General features: G+C 42.0%; 1 protein-coding gene across 4 annotated transcripts in view; it reads right to left on the bottom strand.

The window, feature by feature from the left end:
* Positions 1 to 21727, bottom strand: part of KCNAB1 (potassium voltage-gated channel subfamily A member regulatory beta subunit 1) — a 239582-nt gene that overhangs the window by 11880 nt on the left and 205975 nt on the right. For all 4 annotated transcript variants that reach the window (XM_029911140.1, XM_029911141.1, XM_029911142.1 and 1 more), the window contains 3 exons: positions 6875 to 6960; positions 3751 to 3871; positions 2766 to 2860 (listed from right to left, as the gene is read on the bottom strand). In XM_029911140.1, coding sequence (XP_029767000.1) covers positions 2766 to 2860; positions 3751 to 3871; positions 6875 to 6960 — 302 coding nt within the window. The remainder of the gene's footprint in view (positions 1 to 2765; positions 2861 to 3750; positions 3872 to 6874; positions 6961 to 21727) is intronic.

Here is a 21727-nt window from a genome sequence, read left to right as displayed (position 1 = left end):
GTTTTCAGGTAAACTTGCAGCTTTGGGACAAGTGATTCAGACCCTTGGTCTGTGTTGAAGGGGACTGGAGTGTCTAATTCAGCAAGACGGGGTGCTGGAGTCTTGAGCTGGCAGGGAAAACAGAAGCAGGGGTAGTCTTGGCATATCGGGTGGCAGCTCCCAAGGGGGTTTCTGTGATCCAACCCGTCACAATAGGCACCTAAGTCCCTTTGTGAATCTAGCCCCCAGTGGCCAAGCAACAGTGCTCTCATTAATGCAAGATTAGATTCCCTTGCATTCCATCATTTTTATCTTGATTCCTCCCAGCTCCTAAGCCTGCCTCTCCTTAGCACCCTGGCATAGTGGTTATGCTGGGGATGGGGAGGGCTGTGACTGAAGCACACTGCATTCCAGCAATCCCCAGCTGGCATACACTCCCTTGGGAACTATAGTTAGCTGGCATAGGTTCAGAAGGCTTCTAGGCTGTCCTAACCTTTGCCCAGGCCAGCACAGGTCGACCTAAGAATCAAGGAGTCATAACTGGTTTCCTGATGCCCCTTCTCACTCCTGCACCAAGCAGATCTCTTGGCAGGAGAGAATCTGAGGCTGTGTCTACAGCGGGCTGCAATGTGGACAACAGGTGCAAAGGGCACCCAAGTGTTGCACTGTAACTGCCCTGTTTGGACGCTGCTGGCGCAAACTAAAAGGAACTTAGTGCATGTTAACAGAGTCCTCATTCAAACAGGACTACGTTAACGCAAACTAGATACTACCCATAGTGAGCACTGTGGTGCAGTGTAGACAAACCAAGCCATTTTGGTTTTTAATATGTTTTGAAAGAGACAGCTGCAAAGTACTTTTGGTTACAATGAAATCTTAGAACTATTGGACTGGATAGGACAATACAAAATACTCTGTGGCCTCTGGACCAGGTGTCAGAGCCCCAGGCCAATTCACTTGTGTATTAGTATAGGTCAAAGTGATTGTTAAATGTGTAACTGTATTTGGTGTTTAAACATCGTGAAAACTAGAGGGATGTTACTTGCATTGTTCTCACTTATCTGTATCCTGTTATAATGTAGTAGCAAACATTTACATTGTGTATACCCCTGAAACTAAATAACCCATGAAACAAGAAAGAAGCCTTGTGGAATGCAAATGAAGAACTTTAACAGAAAAGTGCTAATTGTGTGTGATGATCGGAGGTCAAAGATTCAAAATGCATTCCTCAGTCTCTGTCATCAAAGGAAAAGTCCACATGGGTAGTGACACTGTCAGCTTGTTTTCTGTGAGAAGAAGCTGTAAGTATGGATTCAAGGAAAGATCCTGGATCTCTGGACTGTTTGGACTCCTACAGGGAAGTGTACCAGATGCAAAGCAGAGATCCCCAGAGACAATCTGGGTACCCTGAAAAGACTTTTGTGAAACTGGCAGTTTATTTCATCACTGCCACCATTTGGAATGACAAACTGTGACTTGTGCATATATTTTACCTGTTTTAACCTCTCAATAACTCTCATTTCCTTTTCTTGGCTAATACACCTTTAGTTAGTTTATTATAGAATTGGCTACCAGCAGCATGTTTGGTGTAAGATCTAGGTTACCAATTGATTTGGAGTAAGTGACTAGTCTCTTGGGATTGGAACCAACCTAAATGTGATGTGATTTTTGGTGAAAGTAACCATTTTATCACAAAGTCCAGTTTGTCTGGGTGGCAAGAGAAACTGGAGAGTCTAAGGGGACTGTCTGTGACTCCATGGTAAGACTGGTATTGTGATCCAGGAATTCACATTTGTCACTGGCTTGGTGAAATCTAATTATGGAACACACCAGCAGTTTGGGGTTTCTGACAGTTTTCTGACAGTCTGCCCTGAGATAGGCACTAAGGGTCATGAGCCACTCCAAACAGCCTAGCAGGCTGTATTCCTCCTCTAGCAGAGGGGATGGACTATGCAACCTGGTGGGTCTTTTACATTTCTAATTTCTAGGGGTGTATTCTGAGTCTTCATGAAAAGCCTGAGTAACAGGGCTTTGTGCAGAGGAATTATGTGGGTCATGCTGAGGACAAATCCTGCTGTCCTCCAACCTGTAATTATGGCCTGGTGCTCTCCTGCTGCTGGGTAACATTAGTGATAAAACCCTCTGAAATAAAGTTCTCTGTCTTGAATAAACATACATTTGAGAGCACAAACCATTACAATTCCTGCTTCAATTAGACAGCTGCAGAGCATTATTCTACTTCCTTTGGAGTCCTGGACATGGATTATCTGTTATGATCATGTAGGCGTAGCCTGCATAATCAAATTCCTTCAAACAGGAGAGTGAGAGGGTAAGGCACAGGCATTGCCAGAATTGGGCTCCCCTATATTTTATATCTTTATGTCCAAGATGGTTTTCTAAGGCTCTGCTCTCAGAGGCTGGAAAACCCTGTTACCAGAATGAAGAAAAATAAAGAAGGCCAAATCAATCCTTAGTTGGTGTAAAGTGGTCTAGCTCTGACTTCAGTACATCTAGGTCAATTCACATCGGCAAGGATCTGACCCAGAATATCCACATAAAGCTAATCAACAGGATCACAGTGGTGGATTAAACTGTGGCAGTGAAACTGAGAATTTCTTATAACACAGATTTTCACTCCTGCTGGACTATGGTTGCCAGAGAAACTGAGCTGACCTATCAACAGAGCTGGGTATAGGGGCAGCTTTATTATAATGAATCAGTTTATCTTTCATTTCAAGCCTTCACAAAGGCAATGCACCCACTTCTCTTGAGCACAGGAGAAATACCTTCAGTGAAGCCCTGGAGCTTTCAGGAACCCCATTTCCATATTTCCCGGAGATGATCCCGCAGGCAAGTGGAGACCATGTCATTGCTCCAACCCCTACAAAGCAATCGGATAAGGAAATTACAATGAATTGGCGACATATTGGTACATCATAAATGTGATTGTCTGCAAAGAGAAAGACCAAGTTTACTGCTTATTCCTATGATAGTTGTTAGTGATGTTCAGCCAGTGTAATGGTAACAACGGTCTCTTCCTGAACTAACCTGGACAAGGTTATTTCATATTTTTAAAAAGGCTGTGTGAGCCCTCTTAGAGCAACTGGCACAGTCCTATTTGTGGCAGCTGCTTGCCTCATGCTGGCTCCTCCTCTTCCCAGTTTATTGAGGTATCCCAAACCTGTCCTTTGTCTTAGATGGCTCCTGTATCTCACTGATGGGCGGGGAAGCCCCCTACCTCTCTTTGTTATGCTGTCCAACCCCTTTTTCTGCACTGCATCGGGCAGCTCCTCAGGGAGTGGAGCTGCAGAAAAGATAGTCCTGCTGGTGCATTCTCCACAGGAGCAGAGGGGAGGATAAAATGCACCCAGGCCAATCTGCTCCTCTTCCAGCCCACTTTGTCTCCACCCCATCCCTGACCACAGACTCCATAGAGTGGCCTGGAGCCATTGAAGAGGCAGATTGTGCTGTGGAGGCAGATGCATTCCCTTCAGCACAGGAGAGATGAGATTAGTGTAGGGTGGCTCCCCTTTCTGCATAGATCTGGGGTACCATTTGGGCTTTAGAAATTAGCATCTCAAAGTAACAGATATCTACTTTTAGAGCTACACTGAGACAGTCTCTTTCTTTGGATTGCTAGGCAGATGTTTGTTTTCTGCCACACTTCTATTTAGCCGGGACATACAGGAAAGGATTCTGTATCCTTGCCATTAGCTTATCGTTTCCTCAAGAGTAAGAAATGAGAGAACAGAGCAAATCTCTAAACTTTACCTATTTTGTGGTACAATTCTGGCAGTTGAACCTCCACTTTCTCTCGCTGGAAAAGATGATATTCAGCCTGTTCACATACTGGTGGAATCATATTAAACTGTCTTGCTACAGAATAGGCTTCCTGTACAAAATCAATAGAATAAAATGAAGTATTAACAGAGACTATCTTTGTGTAATATAACATATCAATCAACTAAGCATCCATAAAATCAGTGCATGTCCCAGACCTCTTTAGGTATAAAGAATCTGCTGCAAAGTAGATTCCCAAATTCTCATCAGATGCAATATATATATTCACGTTTCCCAAGCTTCTTTTCAAATAGCTTTTTAATGTTTTGTTTTCTGTATATTCAAACAAAGAAAAAAGCAACAAATTCTCAGGGCATTTTGGACTCCCATTATAGTCAATGGAAAGACTCATTAACTTCAGAGGTTCTTGGATCAAACCCCTACTGGTTAATAGTAATTCTAAGAATTAATTATTAAAAATACCCAGCAATTGTAGATTCTACTCACTTCACACCTGAACTAACTTGTAAGTGTGTATAAGGTATGATGTCACTACAGTGAAATATAGGTGGCATGCTGACCATACACGCTCACATTGCTTTCATGATACTTAGCTCTGAAAGCCCACACACAGTTGTTCCTTTTTCATTTCAAGGTGAAATCAAAATTCCTCAGACTGATGGATCTCCATCCCAGAAGTGCATTACATTTTCCACTGCTGCAATACCCAGCAGCCTTGGGTTGACTACAACCAACCAACAAACCATGTTTATAAAGGTGTTACAACTGGTCTACATTAGGAGCTAAGAAGTTTTTAAACAGCAGTTAATTAACATGGGTTATCCACTGTGACCCTATGAGCCTCTCAATGCCCACTGGCAAAGGGTTTTCTGTCTGACTACAACTGTTACCATGCCTGACAAACTCATTACGCATAACACACTGTTGTCATATTTATCCAACGAGTGTCTCATAAGATATCATATGAAAACTGGTGACTTTCTGGTGATTAATATTCTTTTATGATGTATGTACAGTTAGCATGTCAAGAGTTATGTAGGTGTGCTGGATATATGCTACTAAAATATGTTTAGACCAAGCAATCCCAGTAAAGTTCATTAACAGATTTGTCCTAGACAAAGGAATGTATATTGGACAGTCCGCCAGGACCAAGCTTCGTAAGCCAAAGACAGTGGATAATATATGCATCTGTGGTAAACAGAGTGATTGAGCTAACAGGGGAAGGAGGAAACAGCATGGCTTGATTACAAGCAAAAGATAATGGACATACATTTGCATCTAAGTGATCACACCAATGGGATGAAGGTCCCCGCTTGCTGAAGAACAAACAGGATGACCAGAGTCTGAACCCCAGGGGGCATCCTCACTCTGGGGACAAAACAATGATTTTTGGGAACTATAAGGTGAAGCAAAAAGCCATCACTTAAGGGACAAAGAGGCCAGCACTTTCTGAAAGGTAGATCCCCATCCATGTGGGTTGAAGGTGCTGAGAACTGACAGTAAGTGAGAAATTGCCTGAGATCAGGATTGTAACCTGTTAAGTGTTAGACACTAGAAAGTGTTTTTATATTTGCTTTATTTTAAACCATTTTCGGTTTTTATTATCCTTAATTACTGTCGTTTAAATCTCTGCTCTTTATTTATAAACTTCTTTTTGGTTTTACCATAAAATCATGTCAGTGCTGTATATTAAAGCTAACTTAACAGGCTGGTGTGTCCACTTTCTTTGGAGGCAGTAGACCTGGTAATTTCACTGAGTGTCCAGTGATAGGGGCTGGATACTGCAGAGAGATGCTCTGGAGAACTTGGGAAGGGGGGTTTACTGTGAAGGTTTAGGTAAGGTGGAGTTCGCTGGTGAGGCAGACAAACTGGTGTGGCAGTGAATTGTCATTCAGTTTAAGCTCCAGCAAGGCTCTCCCTTGCTGAGGCAGAGGGGTAACACAGCAGCTTACCATTCTTGGCTCCCTGGGGAGATTGTCACAGCTATTATGTTTTAAAAGAGCCCAAAGCCTTTTTCTTATCCTAGACAAGGTCACCAGGGTTGTGCTTTCACCAATGCACAGACAGTGGATGCCTAGAGTATGTCTGAAAGAACCAAGCCTCTGTGGAATCTATTCTTTTCACTGTTTATTTTTCAAAGGGCTCCTCTACATTCGGGACTTACATTTGGGCACTAGCATAGCTGTACCCATACAAATGCCCAGTATAGATGCGCAGCACTGGTGTCAAGTGGGGCTTGTGTCAGTGCGACTTATCCTGGTTTGAGGGCCGAGTTGTATCTGTGCAGTGCATGTACACTGGTGTGCATTGGGGATAGCCACACCACTGCAAAAATCTCTGATGTAGTCAAGTCCAAAGTCACGGTAAACTTCAGGCTCAGACTTGAGCCAAATGATTTTATAATTTACTGATACATTATTGAGCTCCTGTTGATCTCCTGACTGATGCCAGGCTCATTCGTCTTTTGGCCCTGGTTGATGAAGCAAGAACTCCTCAGAATTGAAAAACTGGCTTCAATGCCTGTGGGACTTAAACAGTCAGGACTCATATTCTACAGGTCTAACTTTTTTCATCACAATTACAGTGTCATTTACTAGAAAAGTGGCTGCTTCTAGTCTTGAGATTTCTGGAATTGATAGTAATGCTGACAAATCTATTCAATATGGCTGTGTGGCCAGCTGACTGAGTTATCCATGGAGAAACTCTCCCCAGTATTAGAATCATATTCAGTGCAACATCATCCCCTGGCACTCAGATGGGACACATTCACAGATACTATTGTTGGGGAAGTTTATTGAAGCATCCAGGACTACTGAGCCCATCTGGAGAACTCCAACAGGAGTTGTGAAATAAAGTTCAGTAAAAACAGGTCAGGCCACCTTAATCCACCTAAAAGTGGGTCTACACAACAACTGTAACTGGTTTTAAAATTGGTTTAGCTGAACAGATTTTAAAACCAGTTCAAAAACTTTCCCCGCATAGACAGGTGCTTATTGTTCAACCTTTGCATTGCATTTTGGCAAATTCTGCAGCCCTGAATGTGATCTAGAGTACATAACAGAAATTGATGATACTTTTTTAAAAGCTACATTACCATGATCTCCATAGCACTCCAGCGTGAGGTTCCCCAGTACATTGCCATCCCCTGGTTTATCACATGTGTCATTGCTCGGACAATTTCTGAATAAGAAGAAAAAGATGAAATCTCTATGACATTTCATATGAATCCATCTATTTACCACCCAAATTACTACAATATTTACAAACAATTGTAAATAACCGACCACACGATGGTTTACACGTGCAAGTACATTATATAGAGATCACTAAATAAATACCAGCCTAAAACAGGATGTTAATATTGCCTATCATTAATGTTTGCTTTTTTACTACATGCACTCAACTTTACAGGTGAGTCAGGCCCAAACTACGAGGCTTGTTTTCAGATTTCAAACTCAACAATTCTAGGTGTTTGGAACTGACGTGTTAGAACTTGATTTGGATACATTTTTAATAATGTAAATTGGGTGTAACCACTAAAGACATGGAGTTCCAGTTATAGAAGATATGCATGAGATAAGAAATAAGGCCCTGAATTCAGGCTACTATAGTAATAGGTGGCAGCTGCTAAGTTAGCAGCTAGATCCAGGTTGAGGTTGTGAATCTCCCAAGGCTGGATGATGTCCAGATGGAGGGATTTTCCCTGGGCCCACCCACCTTTACAGTAAATATGTGGCTATTAATAGTTCATAATGGGCTAAGCAGTTTTGGTCAATGATCAACATGAAACTAAAACCAACCCTAAAATAATAGCTTTGTAGCCTATGTAATAACATATTCCATCTTCAAACACCCTTCTTTGCATCTTTTTTCCTGTTTGTGGATGAAGTCGCATGACATGCGCAAATTTTAGGAGAATTACATTGGTGAATAATGAATGTAAATTTTCGTATTAAACAAAGTATGCTCATGCTTATTCATGACATTATTTTTCTAAAATTTAAGACCACAAGAGGGCAGCATTGTAGAAGAGGTTTGGGGAATGTAATGACTAAAAACCTCTGCTAAAAACTTAAGTTCAAAAGATTTTTTTAAATTTAATTTTACAAAACACTAGTGTACACTCTGTCTTCTTGCTTTTTACTAAGATTGTTAAGATGCCAGTGACGAAATATAAAGCTGGCTAATCAGATTGTTGGTTATATCAGTACACCTGGTTTTTTTGTCATCCATTTACACCTCACGGTGTATCAGTGAAAGTATTAGATTATACCTCCTTCCTCTTCCCCCTTCTGCCCCCCTCGCCCCAAATTCTACAATCTTTATTAGTTGTATGTGCAACTATGGAAGAGGTGATTTTTTATCATTAATAACGTAATTTAGCACTTATATAGTACTTTGTCTTCCATAGACTTCAAAGACCTTTCCAAATATAGGTAGGCATTTTTCTCTCATTTACTGATGGAGTAAGTGAGGTGCAGAAGGTTTAACTAACTTGTCCATAGTCACAAAGAGAGTCAGCGATAGCCCCAGGAACAGAACTTGGATATCCTGACTCCTGAGTTCCTTACTCAGTCCATTAGATCAGAATGCCTCAACCAGGGGTGTGACCCAGAAGTGGATGTCCACAAGTTGTCAAATGGATTTCACTTCACTGGTTGAGAAAGGGGCAAAATCTCTGGGTCTCACCAATGGAAGCTGTGGAGTGCTCAGCACTTTTAAAAAAAAATAAGGTCACTTATTTAGGGATGCCTAAACTTAGAGTATGTCTATACTGCAAACAAAGATGTGTTCTTAACTCGGAGTAGCTAACCAGCATTAGCTAACATGGGTTACAATAGCAGTGAAGACATGGCAACGTGGCTTTTAACTTAGGTTAGCAGCTTGATTTCAACTTCAGGATGCCCTATAGGCTTGAACTCGAGCTGCTAACCCGAGTTAAAAGCAGAGGTGTCATGTCTTCACTGCTATTTTAACCTCAGTTACCTACCACAGGTTAGCTAATCTGAGTTAAGAACACAACTGTTTTGCAGTGTGGACATACTCTGAGACACAACTGGTTTTCTAAAATCTTGGCCTATTAATTTTAGGATGCCCAAAGCATGTCAGGTACATTAGAAATGAACAAATTCCCTGTCCCAATAATCTGGACAGGAAGCAGGAAGACAGTTATGTAATGGGGTGCAAATAAGCAAAACTCAGCAAGTGTTCATGTTTAGCATGAATCTTGTGGTTCCAATTTTTGTGTTTGGTAAGTTAGGGGACTCGCTGTTTTTTCCATGATATATAGAGTTATGTGTGCATATACCACAACCTGGTTTAGTTTGCAGTTGTTAAGTTGCATTGACCTTAAAATGAAAGTGGCTGCTGATTTTCATTCTAATAAAGGGAAAGTGTGGTGACGACACAGGAAAGGAAATAGAACACCAGGTTTGTGGTAGCCAGAGAGCTTTAAAAGCCTCAAGCAAAAAGCCTCCAGGAAAACTTTTCCTGGGGTTTTTATTTTTTTTTTTACTTTGTTTACAACACTTTTTAGTGGTTACATTTTTGCACATAGAAAAGCCAGGCAGTATACATGCACATAAGATAACGAACCCATCTCTTGAGCGCGTGAACACCAGCTGCGAGGGTACAATTAAATCAGCCAAAAAGTTTTCCCAAACACAGACGCGGGGGTGTAAACAGCTCTAGCCTCGTTGCCATGGGAGCAGTTTGCCGCGCCCATGAGCTGACGATTCGGGAGCTATACACCCCCACAGGAAAGAAATGGAGAAAGATGGAGAAAGCTGGGGTGTGCAACATTAACATTTCTAGAGGCCTAGAGCGAGATCCTTGCTGGTGTAAATCATCTGTGTAGCTCCAGTGATTTAATGTAGCTATGCCAATTTACACTAGCTGAGACTCTGGTCCCTACAGTTTATAACTACCTATGTAATCATACTGTATAATTAATTTCCATAGGATTGGGGAGCCAAAAGATTAACAGAATTCCAAACCTTTTTTCTTTTTTATTGTGCTAGGGGGAATAAACTGAAATTGATAGGCTGAGAGAATAAAGGATGATTGCACTAGAGTTCTAAATGTTCCAGAATACTTGTACCCAAGAATCTTTCACTGGTGCTTTAATTTTATAACTCCAATTTTTAATAAGCGATTGTTACTTCTGGAAATAAAAACACAAAATATCCTCTTTCATGAATATACTTTGTATTGAACATGAAGATTCACAACAATTAGCAGTGTGAATTAGTAGCGGACACTTGAATATGGTTCATCCCACATATCTATCTTTGACAACAACTTTGTAACTTGAAAACCAGTGTCTTCCCTCCAATACTTTACTTAAAAAGTGGAAAGTGTTATGGGAAATATGGTAATTTTTTTCTGTCTTAATGCTCTGGATTCTCAAAAAGTGCATTGAGCACCATGTTTTTCCATTGAATTCCATGAGATCCTAGGGTTGGTAAAAATAGGTTATTCAGATTCACTGAATTGGATGTCTCCTAGTCTGCCCCTGCATTGGGAAATCCAGCATGGAGAACCATATCAGGTGCCCTTGACTCACCACATCAGGAAATACAATTAAGAGAATCACATCAGATGCCTCCAGCTCACTGACTGCAATATATTCATTCAAAAATTCTCCTTCTCGTGGAGCATAAAGTGCACGTCAGATCATGAATGGATCCATCCATCCAATTCATCCGTTTCCTGAGATCTCGGTCTCCGGCCAATGTTGTGGCCTGATCTATATTAAGGTTGAGGTGGATGTCATAGGAAGCCACAACATCCCTCAAGGGTGTGTGAGGCCATCAATGAGGTCTTCTCCATCCAACTTTTGTTGGCTCAAACACATAAAGCTGGTATGGCCCCTGGCATATAGAGCAGATGGCCAAGCCACCTGAGCCGGTGTTGAATCACTTGAGAAGACATTGGAGGCTGGCTGATCTGACACCTGATCCTCATTCATAACATGATGAAACCATCATATGCCTTTAATATGTCATTGTTGTTTCATGCTGAAAGCATCCTGCTGGCATATTTGTATCTCTGTGGTCGCCCAGGTTTTAGAGCCATACAGAAGGACAGAAGCAACTGCTGCCTCACAGATATGCATTTTAGTCCAAGTTGATTTGTGGTTTTGATGCCACAGAGGCTTCCAAAGAGTAGGCATAACACCCATAGCTGGTGGAATCAATGTTTCATGTCTGAAAGGCAACCTCCCTCCTGGCGACAACAGAGCCAAGATACTCAAGTGAGTCAGCAAATTCAACTTTTTGTCCATCAATTACGATGGGTAGGAGTAGAGGTCCATCAGCCACTTTCACCAGTTTGGTCTTCTTCCAGTTGACTTGAAGACCAAGCTTATTTGCTTCATCTGTCAATATATTCAGAGCATTAATGAGATTAATTCCTGAGGATGTGAATATAGCCATGTCATCTGCATATTCCAGGTCTGTTATGTAAAGATCATGCAGTACCACCTCCAGTATGCAGCTAGTCATGGGCTTCCATCATTTGGTCCATAACAGTGTTGAACAGATCAGGGGTAGCCATGCACCCTTGACAGACACCGCTGTTGTACTCAAACTAATTGGACACCCTAATACGTCAGTGGATACAGCTCTTATTTTGGTGGTGCATTTCTATGAGAAGGTTGAGGAGCTCGCCAGGCAAACAGCTTACAGGCAAAGACAAAGTGAATGACGATCAACAAAGTCAAAGGCAGATTTTAAATCAATAAAGGCTATATAACCTCATCCTTCCTGCACCAAAACTCTTGGACTTTTTCAATAATTTGTCTAATGGTAAAAATCTGCTACATGGTTGATTGGCTGGGCATAAACCCAGCTTGATGTAGATGGCATAGATTCCTTATGGTGGTCTTAACACACTCAAGAAGAACCAGCATGAACAGTTTGCTTGGAATGGAAAGCAACGTGATGCCACAGTGATTAGAGCACACCAGAGCATTACCTTTCCCTTTTCAAAATGAGAGAATAATTCCACGGTGCCAGTATTGGGTAGTTTCTCATGAATCCATACTTTGTTGATAACATGGATCAGCCACCCCAAGACAGAAACCTTGTCGTGCTTGATCAGCTTGGCAGCTGTACCACAAATATTGATAGCATGGCTGTTCTTGAGCTTGCAGGCTAAACTTCGAAGCTCCTCTACTGTGACATCTGCTACATCACATGGGGTGGGGCAATATATTCAATCAGGGTGAAATTCACCCCAGTGCAGAAGGCCAGCACAAGACCTGTGGATCACTTAAAGAATTAAGTAGGACTTAAGTAGTGTTTAGGCCTTCTACTGACCATTCAGTGTTTTGGCTTTTTTAAAGCATCAGCTCCTGGAGTCAAGCGATGGTGAGGGAATCACAGCTTTCACTAAAAGAAAAAAAGTTAAATTTCTGGCCTTCCTGGTTGCATAGAAAAGCTCCCGGACACTGAATCAGTGCACACCACATGTATTGATAACTGGGTTTCCCAGTGTCATGGGGTATGGCTACAATGCAATTAAACACCCATGCCAGCTGACTCAGGCTCATGGGAAACCAAATTTGTCCTGTCTCCATTCTTGCTCTGTCCCAGTGCAGGCCCACAAGAGGTTGGTTATTTTCATGATTAATCATCATGGTAAAATCACTATCCTGGCCACCTTTAATAATGCTATGTCTATTGCTGAGCTTTGGCACAGCGGCCTTTCTGGATGGAATATGTCATTCATTCAGAATCACTATTGTTAATTTAGCAACAAACAAAGGCAAATTTAGTCCTTGGGCCCATATATTCAGAACTGTGTGTGTGTGCAAAAATGAGCAGTTGGACACACAGCCAACAGGTACCATGACTGCTCCCTGAGGGTGAAATTCACCACTGCACAGAGGACCCTCACATAGCCTAACACCACTTTGTTCTCACTTAGGCCTTAGTTTGAACTGAGATGTTTATGCATTCACATGACTCCAGGAGCTGGGGCTTTAAAAACACTCCAAATATCAAGAGACTCACACTGCACAGTATCCTGCAGGATGTCTGACAACTTTAATCTTCCTATTAGATCTTAATCCTCTGTAGCACAAGACCCAGTAATTAACCCCTTTCCTTGCTTATCTATAAACTTAATGCTGCATTAAACCTCTTTCCAGAAACCCAATTCAGCCAACATCATCTCAGTATTAAAAAAGAAATAAACCCATTATGTAGAAAAAATTTATCCTAATGATTGATTTTTTTACCCACTCTGATAGCATATCCTTTAAAAGATACCTGACAAAAATAAGCCAGATGAGGTCTGAGAAGCATAAGAAACTGTCTCTAATATTTAGTAGCATATTATCAGTAAAGAACAGGGTGTCTTGCAACCAGCAGGAGCTGTCTTTTTCAAGGAACAAAGTTGCAAGAAACTGATTGGAGTTTAAATCTATGTGATGGATTTTTGACCTATTAAATTGCAGTCAAGTTATTATGGAATCATAGGTATTGATCATTTAGATGGATTGAGAAAGCCTGGTGTGTGGCGTCTTATTAAATTATGCACTACATTTCTAGCTGCATGTATAACTGTCTAGAGTATCAGTTCCTGAAGACATATATCCTTTTATATCACAAGCATTCTCATCCTCTTTGTAAAGGGATCAAGCAAAGAAGCCTGGCAGAGGGTAGATTACTCTGAAAATCTTGGAGTTTTTATGAGATTTCTTCTGCAGGTAGTGAGAAGCAGATAAACATAAAGTCTCCATCTATACTCCTAGAAGAAATCTCACCAAACTAGAAATTATCCCTCTTGCCATGCCTCTGTTTCTGTATATTTTATATACAGCTTATTTTTTCATTGGTAGCTTGTTACATTTTATTTTGATTAGACTCTTTTTTTCCCCCTTAGAAGGGAAGGATGCAGAAGATCCTGCAGTCATTTTTTTTCATTTGGACACAGCCACACTGTATTTCACCCACTTTAAAGGCCTAATTAAATTTGTGAGCATATTCTGATCCAATAAAGAGCATGATGAACAGGTAACTAACGTGGCACTGAATGGTGAAAAAATTCTGAGTATGTTCAAACAGTGGGTTACATGATAAATAGTCATTCAAAGAGTGCCTACTTTTTAATGGTGGCTTTGTTTATTCTTTATTGCAGTAATATCTTCTTGGAAGTTTGAATATAACATTTTCTAACCCTTGTCTCCTACCCTCTTTGGTGAATGATGATTTTTATTCCCCCTAGCCTTGAAAAACTAGAACACAAAGCCAGCATGGCAAAGTGTATATCTTGTCTAACAAATGCAACCTTAGTGATGTTTCAATAGTTCTGGGAAGAAGCTTGTGAATAGGGAATAGGTCTTTTGCTCCCTCTGTTAGCTAGCTGGCTCCCTGCACAGGGGAACATAAATATGTCAGGGTCCTACAGAAACAGTGGCTATCAGGTTTGGGGGTGGAAGTTGTTGATCGACTGTAAATAAATGATTATTTAGAATCTGTAACACAATCCCCTCCAGACTATAACAATTTTGAAGTTGATTAAAATTATTTCCTATGGGTCAAATCCTGGTGCCTGTGTCTCTGCTACCACAGATGTTAGAAATGTTTGTGAACTGCTGTGACATCTCAGATGAAAGGCCGAATGGAAGTGCTTATTGTTTTTGTTATTAATTTATTACATTACTGTTATTATTAAGCAAAATTTGGCCCAAGATGAGCAGTATTTTATAATAGGTGTGTGTGGCAGGAGATGAAATTAAGACAAAAATAATTATTTTATAATTAACTGCAATAATTAATTTATTCTACTACTTAGACTAGAGTATAAAAACAAGCCCCAGATATTTATACCACAAATAACAACATTTTCTCCCCTTTTGTACATAAATGCTGTTGTGTACACAGCACACAAGCAATTGCTATAAGTTTTGGAATCCATGTTATTAATCTGTGAATCCTGTGATGTATTAGAAATAAAGTATTGTTAGCATGTGCTTTGCAGAATATTTTAATCTAGCTAGCACCTAAAGAGTTAGTCCTGATCCTACCATTGACAATGTGTGCAGATCCCCATTGACTTCAATAGGGCTCTCTATAGGTGCAGCAATCCCCTTGTGCATTGTCAGATGTTGGGCCAGGGCCTTACTCCTCAGAATGAATAGACATGGGTTAATCTGAAACTCATGTGAGCTGCTATTTTCCAGTTGACTAGAGGTGACTAGGCTTCAACAGTGAATGTTGTTTATCTGCTTGCACCTGTATTCTTATTAAGGTGCATTCTCAGCTTCAGAGAAGAGTGTGGGCTGCTAAGCTGGTTAGGCTGCTGTTTTGATCTTACACTCTGGGAATCTCTCTTTCTCTGCTGAACACAAACATACTGCTAAGAAATTCCAAGTGTGTGCCTTGTGATTCTTCTACACCTAACAGCAGCTCTTGTAAGTAACACTCTGGTACAGGTGGGCTGTCACATCTGAGCGAAATTCAAAGTTAATGCCAATTCCATGAAGCTTTTCCTTGCACAGGAGAGAGCAATAACTCATTCCAAAGCCACAGACCATGGCCGCAGACTAACAGCAACATAACTTCCCACTTGATAACCCTGAACAAAAGTGATTTATTTTTAGCTAGAAAAAGATTCTTAAAAGCTCCCCTTTCTATAACCACTGCTACAAAAACTGTGTTTAAAAATCCCATGACATGAAGGGTATAATAAGTATAAAAACCATGTAGTCTTCTTTTGTGTCTTATTAATCACAGGGAATGTCCTCCCCCCTGCCTGTCTCTCTGAGACATGAAAGAAGAGGAGTGGTCCCCATTATATTTTTCTTCCCAAGGCTTAGATCCATCCTCCTTCTGTCTGAACAGGGAGGACATATTCCACACACTGATCATCTCACTCATGTGAGGAAGCAGGGCTCAGCTACTTCTGTGGAACTAACCCTCTCCATGGGTCTCAGGTCCACGCAGGGCTAAAGGGTGAAGACTAGGCTGGCAGGGAAGAGAAGTGATTGGCCATTGGCAGGGCAGATGTACACTGTTCCCACTTCAGCTCCATGAATCTTAAGCAGTAAAAATAATATACCTGCGGGTTGCATTCTATCACCTTTTCGGGAGAGCACCCCTTTTCCTGGAGGCAGCCACAGATGTTGAAATCCCTGGTAGCATGGCTCCAATGGAGGTGGGGGCTTCAAGGAGGCAGAACTAGTGCAGAGGCAAAGCACTTTCACGTAGATGGCCCAAGCCCCCTGCAAATCCTCATGTGCTGTGGACTGGCCCTGCAGCCTAAACCTCACTCTCCTGGCCCCCTTCAATGGAATGACAGAGAATGAACTCTGCAAAGGGATCCTTGGCGGGATTGCCTCTTTCAGGGCCCCTCCCACAGGTTCTGTCACAGAGGATGAGCTGCCTCCATGGAAATTCAGAAATATTTTATTTTAAAAAAAGAAATGAAATGAAGGTTCCAAAATTGGCTCTGTAGGTTGTTTTAAATTATTTAATTATTTAATTTCAATGTAAAGAGCTAGTGCATTCTTTAGATTGGTTATTGCTGCTTAAAACTGTGAACTGTTAAATCCCCATGTTAGAACATCCATAACGGAAGTGCTGGTCTCCTAAAAGGCCTCTTGGTTAAAATTACACACTCTAGAATTACAAGATAATAAACCAAACCTGATTAATGATGCATGGAGCTTCAAGAATGCAATATACCCACCCAGAAGCCTCAATACTTGTTTTTGTCATCAAGGAATTGTTTCTTTTTCAAAAGGAATTATTATCATAATAATTAAAAAAAGGAAAATCATTTTACAAAAGAGAGAAAAAAATATCTCTGACAAAGAGTCTTGGACTCGTACTGAACTTTACTAAATTTTGGAGTGTTCACATTCAGTGTGCAACATCAGACCACTAGACAGACAATTCTGAGCTGCAAATTCAGATCCAGATCTTGACTTGGGGTTTTGGCCAGGGCCTGTCTCTACTTATTTAGATATTTCTATGAAATTGGATAGAGATTTCTAGGTTCTTGTAAAAGATTATGCTATTTTTTTTTATTCTGCCACAGAGTACTTGCTATTACAAAACTCCTGAGATTTTAACTGGGAACCCAGAGCCAATCAGAGAGGCTGCCTAAACTGAACATAGTGGGCTCTGCATTTGTACAGATGACTCACAGAAATGAGGAACCTACTGGACACTGTCTGCACTAGCAAACTCAGTAGCCGTAATTCACATGGCCTACCCCCACTTCATGCTTTTTAGTGGGAGTGAGAGAGAGAGAGAAGGAGGAAGGGAGGGAAGTTGGGAAAGGTAAAAGAGGACCTGGCACTTTGGAGAGTCACCAAGGATGTGGGAAATGGAACAATGACAATATTGGGAGTTGAGAGGAAGTGAAATAAGGGGATTAGTTCTTAAGTGAACTATTTGAGCCTTTCATAAATAAATGTGGGTTGAATACTGCACCTGATATGGAATTACTTTCATTATAAAAATGTTCTAGTGTTTGCTTATGGCAGTGGTTCTCAATGTGGCTCTGATGAGGGATGGAGCGCAGCCTCCGTCAGGAGGGACATCAAACTGGCCTCCCTGTCCTTCTTTGTATGGGGCTTGAAGTCCCGACAGATCTGGCAGTAGTCCTTGATATGAGTCTCTCCCAGGCACTTCAGACAACTGGAGTGTGGGTCACTCACAGGCATGGGCTTGTGCAGGAGGCACAGGACTTGAAACCTGGGGACTGAGGCATACCCTGGCATCGGTAGCAAATGAAACTCCATTATCAGGGCGAGAGGCGCCGGCTAGTTATATACAACTGATCTACAACAGCCCAAGCAAGGAGGATTTTAACTCAGGATTTCTGATGATAACTGTTTCCAATCAATCTGGAAATACCCCAGGAATGGCCTCCTCCAGTATTTTGGCAGTTCTGGTTAAGGAAGAGGGTAGGGAGGAAAAAAGTTAAAATTTCAGAACTTTTAGGTTGAGTCCTATATTATTAATACAGGAGGTCGGTACTTATTCCTAAACCAGTTTGCCTGGCCCTAGTTCAAGAATACAACATACTGGAGTTGGATTTCTGGATTTTTTGGATGGACAGGCTAAGGGAGTAATTCAATAGTTTTAAAGCATTTATTATTTGCCATTTATTGACAGATAAAATTCCCTACATGTTTGGCCACCCACAAAGAAACAACATGGTTACTCACATGTACGTTCCTGACATTTTGGCCACTGGTACTGTAAACAATGAATGCCTTACGATTACTGAATTTACCTCACAGCCTGATGGTATGCACACACTCTTTTACAGTCTATAAACCATTTTCCACTGGAACCAAAGCAGCACCCTAGGAAAACAACTGCAGCTTTAATGAAAAGAACACGAACTGAAGAATGCGCATGGAACTTTGAAACTACTGACTTCCTTCAAAAAACTAGTGTGTCCTTACCATTAAATTCTAGCTGCATATCGTGCCATTCTCTGGAATCCTATATAACTGTGCATGTTAGAAGGAATTTCTTCTCTCTGCTGTGACTGGGTAACTATTTATTTCAAATGTTATTTCAAATGTTTCAAAAGTGAGCAAGCAAAGGATAATTTTATTTACTTGTGGTACTAACATTGAGAATATTGGGGAAAACATGAATAAATAAGGAGTAGGAATCAGGAATGACTGTGGGTTTATATTTTTTCCCCAAGGAAGTTTAACATGCATTGTGCATGCCAGATATTGCAGAACTGACAGATGGCTCAACAGATGCTGTGGGATAGAAGAAGCTTACTAGGTGAACCATTAAAAAAAAAAAAAGTACATGAAAAGAGTAAACACCACACCATTCATAGTCAAATCCCTCCCTCAAGCCTCCCTTCTCCAGAAATCTTTCCTGATACCCTAGGGTTGTAGAATGCTGTAGAGGAACTATAATTCTGCTGATGATAATATTGCAGATTGTCTTTAATGATTCAAGTGGAATCATTTACTTTTCTATCTATAGATGCATACAAGCTGTCATTAGAGCCAAAGAAGGGGTTGTGAAAACATTCTGGTGCGCACTATGCTAGCAATCCTTCCTACGCAGTTAATCTGCTCTATGGTGTAGATGTATCCATCTAGAGAATGAACTTGTAGGTTCAGGAAGGAATTCCCTCCACTCCATGCAAGGCACTGCACAATTGGCCTACTGCATTCCATGAAATAACTTTGGATCCACTGAGGGCAGCAGCTTAATGGTATTTTGGCTTCAGACAGACAGGTCTTGGAGGATATAACACAGACTGGTCAGGAACTTCTTCTCTGGACCTGTCCTCGTTAGATAAGTCTGTTTACTTAGGTCTGTACTGTAAGAGGTCATTGGTCACACTGCAGAGTAATGGAAAGGCCTCTCTTAACTGGTTTATTGGGACAATGACTCATGCTCTTTAAAGAGACATTGTCCCATGGAACAGTAGAGTAAGAATGCAGAGTAGCCTTGTCTGACAGGGATGAAGTGGCATTAACAATGGGTCTCTTTCTTTTAAGAGTATGTGTTTTCTTAGATATGGCAGGAGGAAGGATAACTTTCCAGCTTCATTCTGACCACCATGAGGCCCTTGGTTTTCAGTGAAGGTTAAGTCCAGCAGGAAGGAGAGAGAATGAGTTAAATCCCAAAGGAAAATCTTGTTTTGAAGTCCCTGTGCCTATGCTGAATGAACATAACTCTTAGAATCAGGTTTCTGGCTTGTCATGTTTACAACTTCAGAATTCACTTCCCAAGAATATTCTCCAACATCACTTAAAATTTGTTATTTGCATGAACATCATGACACAGTAAACCCATTTCTTAGAATATTCCCAGAAAGTGAACACACACAAAAAAGCACAAACACAGTCAAAGAGAATTTATTTAGAAGAGTGAACCAAATATTCATAGCAAAGTTTTGCAATATTTGCCCATGTCTGCTGTGCTCTAATGTAGGCCACATCGGTTGGTGAATTGTTCTTAGAAGAACAGGTTCTTTTCTGAGCTAGGCCCAGATACTTTCTAAATACAGCTGACAACCATAACAGTGACTCAGAAAATCACTTGTAGTTTCTTCTTCTGCTCAATAAAAAACATGAAGGCCATAAGTGAGAGCAGCCATAACATGCTTACACATAAAATACTCTCTACTCTGTTTTATATTATAATTGACTGAGCAAAAAGGTTATTTCTCCCTCCAAGATACAACATGTCATGTTTTTTGACCTTATCACCTATCAGTAAATCTCCCCTGGTCTTAAAATCTCAGGCCAATCTCCTAATCCTCTAGCTGCAGGGAGTTGTCAGTCAGTGTAACGCTAATGTAATCTACCCAGAGTTTGAACTGGAGTCTATTTTAGTTAACAAATGGGCTTCAAAACCTCTGAATTTCAAGCTAACAATTTAAAACAGGGTTATCAAATTCCTGGGCTGTTTAATGTAGTTATTCTACCACCCATGACAGAATCAGATTCTGCAGACGGCAAGGTTTGTTTGTTTTTTTTAATTAAGTTTTTAGTTCTAATGGTTGAGAAGATAATATTCTGAATTGGAACCTGTGTAGGGTTTCAACATTAGGTTGAAAAACACCTGACATCTAAGATAAGTGTTTAACGGTTCCCATTCAATAGGGTGCTAACTCTGAAGTTTAATTATAATTCAAAGGCCAGATTTTCAGATGACTGTGTTCCTGATATACATATCTAATTACCATAATTGTGCATACAAATCAGGCAACTGACTATGCAAATGGACAACTGAACAAAGGGCTGGAATAGCAGTCATTTTCCCCCACTTGAATGTAACTGTGACTTTGTCAACTATGGACTTGTTGAGACTAGGATTTAAAAGTGTGATGTTAGCATGTGTCAGCTAACACATGCTAACAAACATCTTTTAAAAGTCTAGCACAGACAAGGCACACTGCCTTTAATGTATGCTAAACTGGTCAAGACAAAGCTGACCAGTTTAGCATACTAAACTGGTCACACTACACTTTAAAGGGTGCCTTGTACACACTACACTTTAAAAACATGTTTGTTAGAAGATGTTATCTAACATCACACCTTTAAATTCTAGTCTAGACAAGGCCTAGAAGGGCCACACTCTACCCTTAGGGTGACCAGATGTCCCGATTTTATCGGGACTGTCCCGATATTTGCTTGTTTGTCCCGCATCCCAACCGATGTTCGGTCGGGACATGGGACAAACAAGCAATTTTGCCCTCCGCTCCGGCGCACAGGCGGAGCCCGGAGAGGCTCTTGCCCCCCCTGCCCTGACTCCGCCCCCTCCACCCCCCATTGGATCCCTCCCCAAATCCCCACCCTAGCCCTGCCCCCAGCCCCGCCCCCTCACTGGCCCATTGGATCCCTCCCCAAATCCCCGCCCTGGCCCCGCCTCTTCCCCAAGCGTGCGGCATTCCTCCTCCCTCCCAGGTTTGCACACGGGCCATGGCCGGGGCTGGGAGCTCAGCGCAGAGGCTGCTTCAGCCCTGCAGCCCCCGGGGCAGCGTGGTGGGTCTGGGGGCAGCGCTGAGCGGGCAGGGCCCGGGTGGGCAGAGACACGCGTGGGGCAGACACGCTCCTGCCAGGAGGGGCCGGGGCCGGCTGCCTGGTTCGCCCCCTGCCCGGGTAGGTCCCCGAGCTCCCCGCGGCTGGAGAGGGGCTGCCCGGGGCTGCGGGGGCAAGTGTCCCAGGCGGGGCGGAGCGGAGCAGCCTCTGCTGCGGGGCCGGGGCAATGGAGCCCGGGAGCGGCTGGGCCAGGAGCTGCAGGAGGGGCCCGGAGCGCGGCTCGGCTGCACAGCTCGGAGCCCGGGCTGGGCCCGGGAGCGAGGGGATGGGGGAGCTGGGGGTGTATCGGGGGTTGGAGCCGAGAGTTGGGTGGAGACGGGGCTGTGCCACTGCCGCCTGGTGGCGGGGGGCTCCAGCTTTTTTTTTTTTTGCTCCGCCCCCCCCGGCGTCCCGATA

This window comes from Terrapene carolina, unplaced genomic scaffold (assembly GCF_002925995.2).
Source record: "Terrapene carolina triunguis isolate 2854851 unplaced genomic scaffold, T_m_triunguis-2.0 Scaffold88, whole genome shotgun sequence".
Taxonomy (NCBI): Eukaryota; Metazoa; Chordata; order Testudines; family Emydidae; genus Terrapene; species Terrapene triunguis.
Note: the sequence above shows the minus strand (reverse complement) of the source record. Positions and strands in the feature narration are given on the sequence as shown.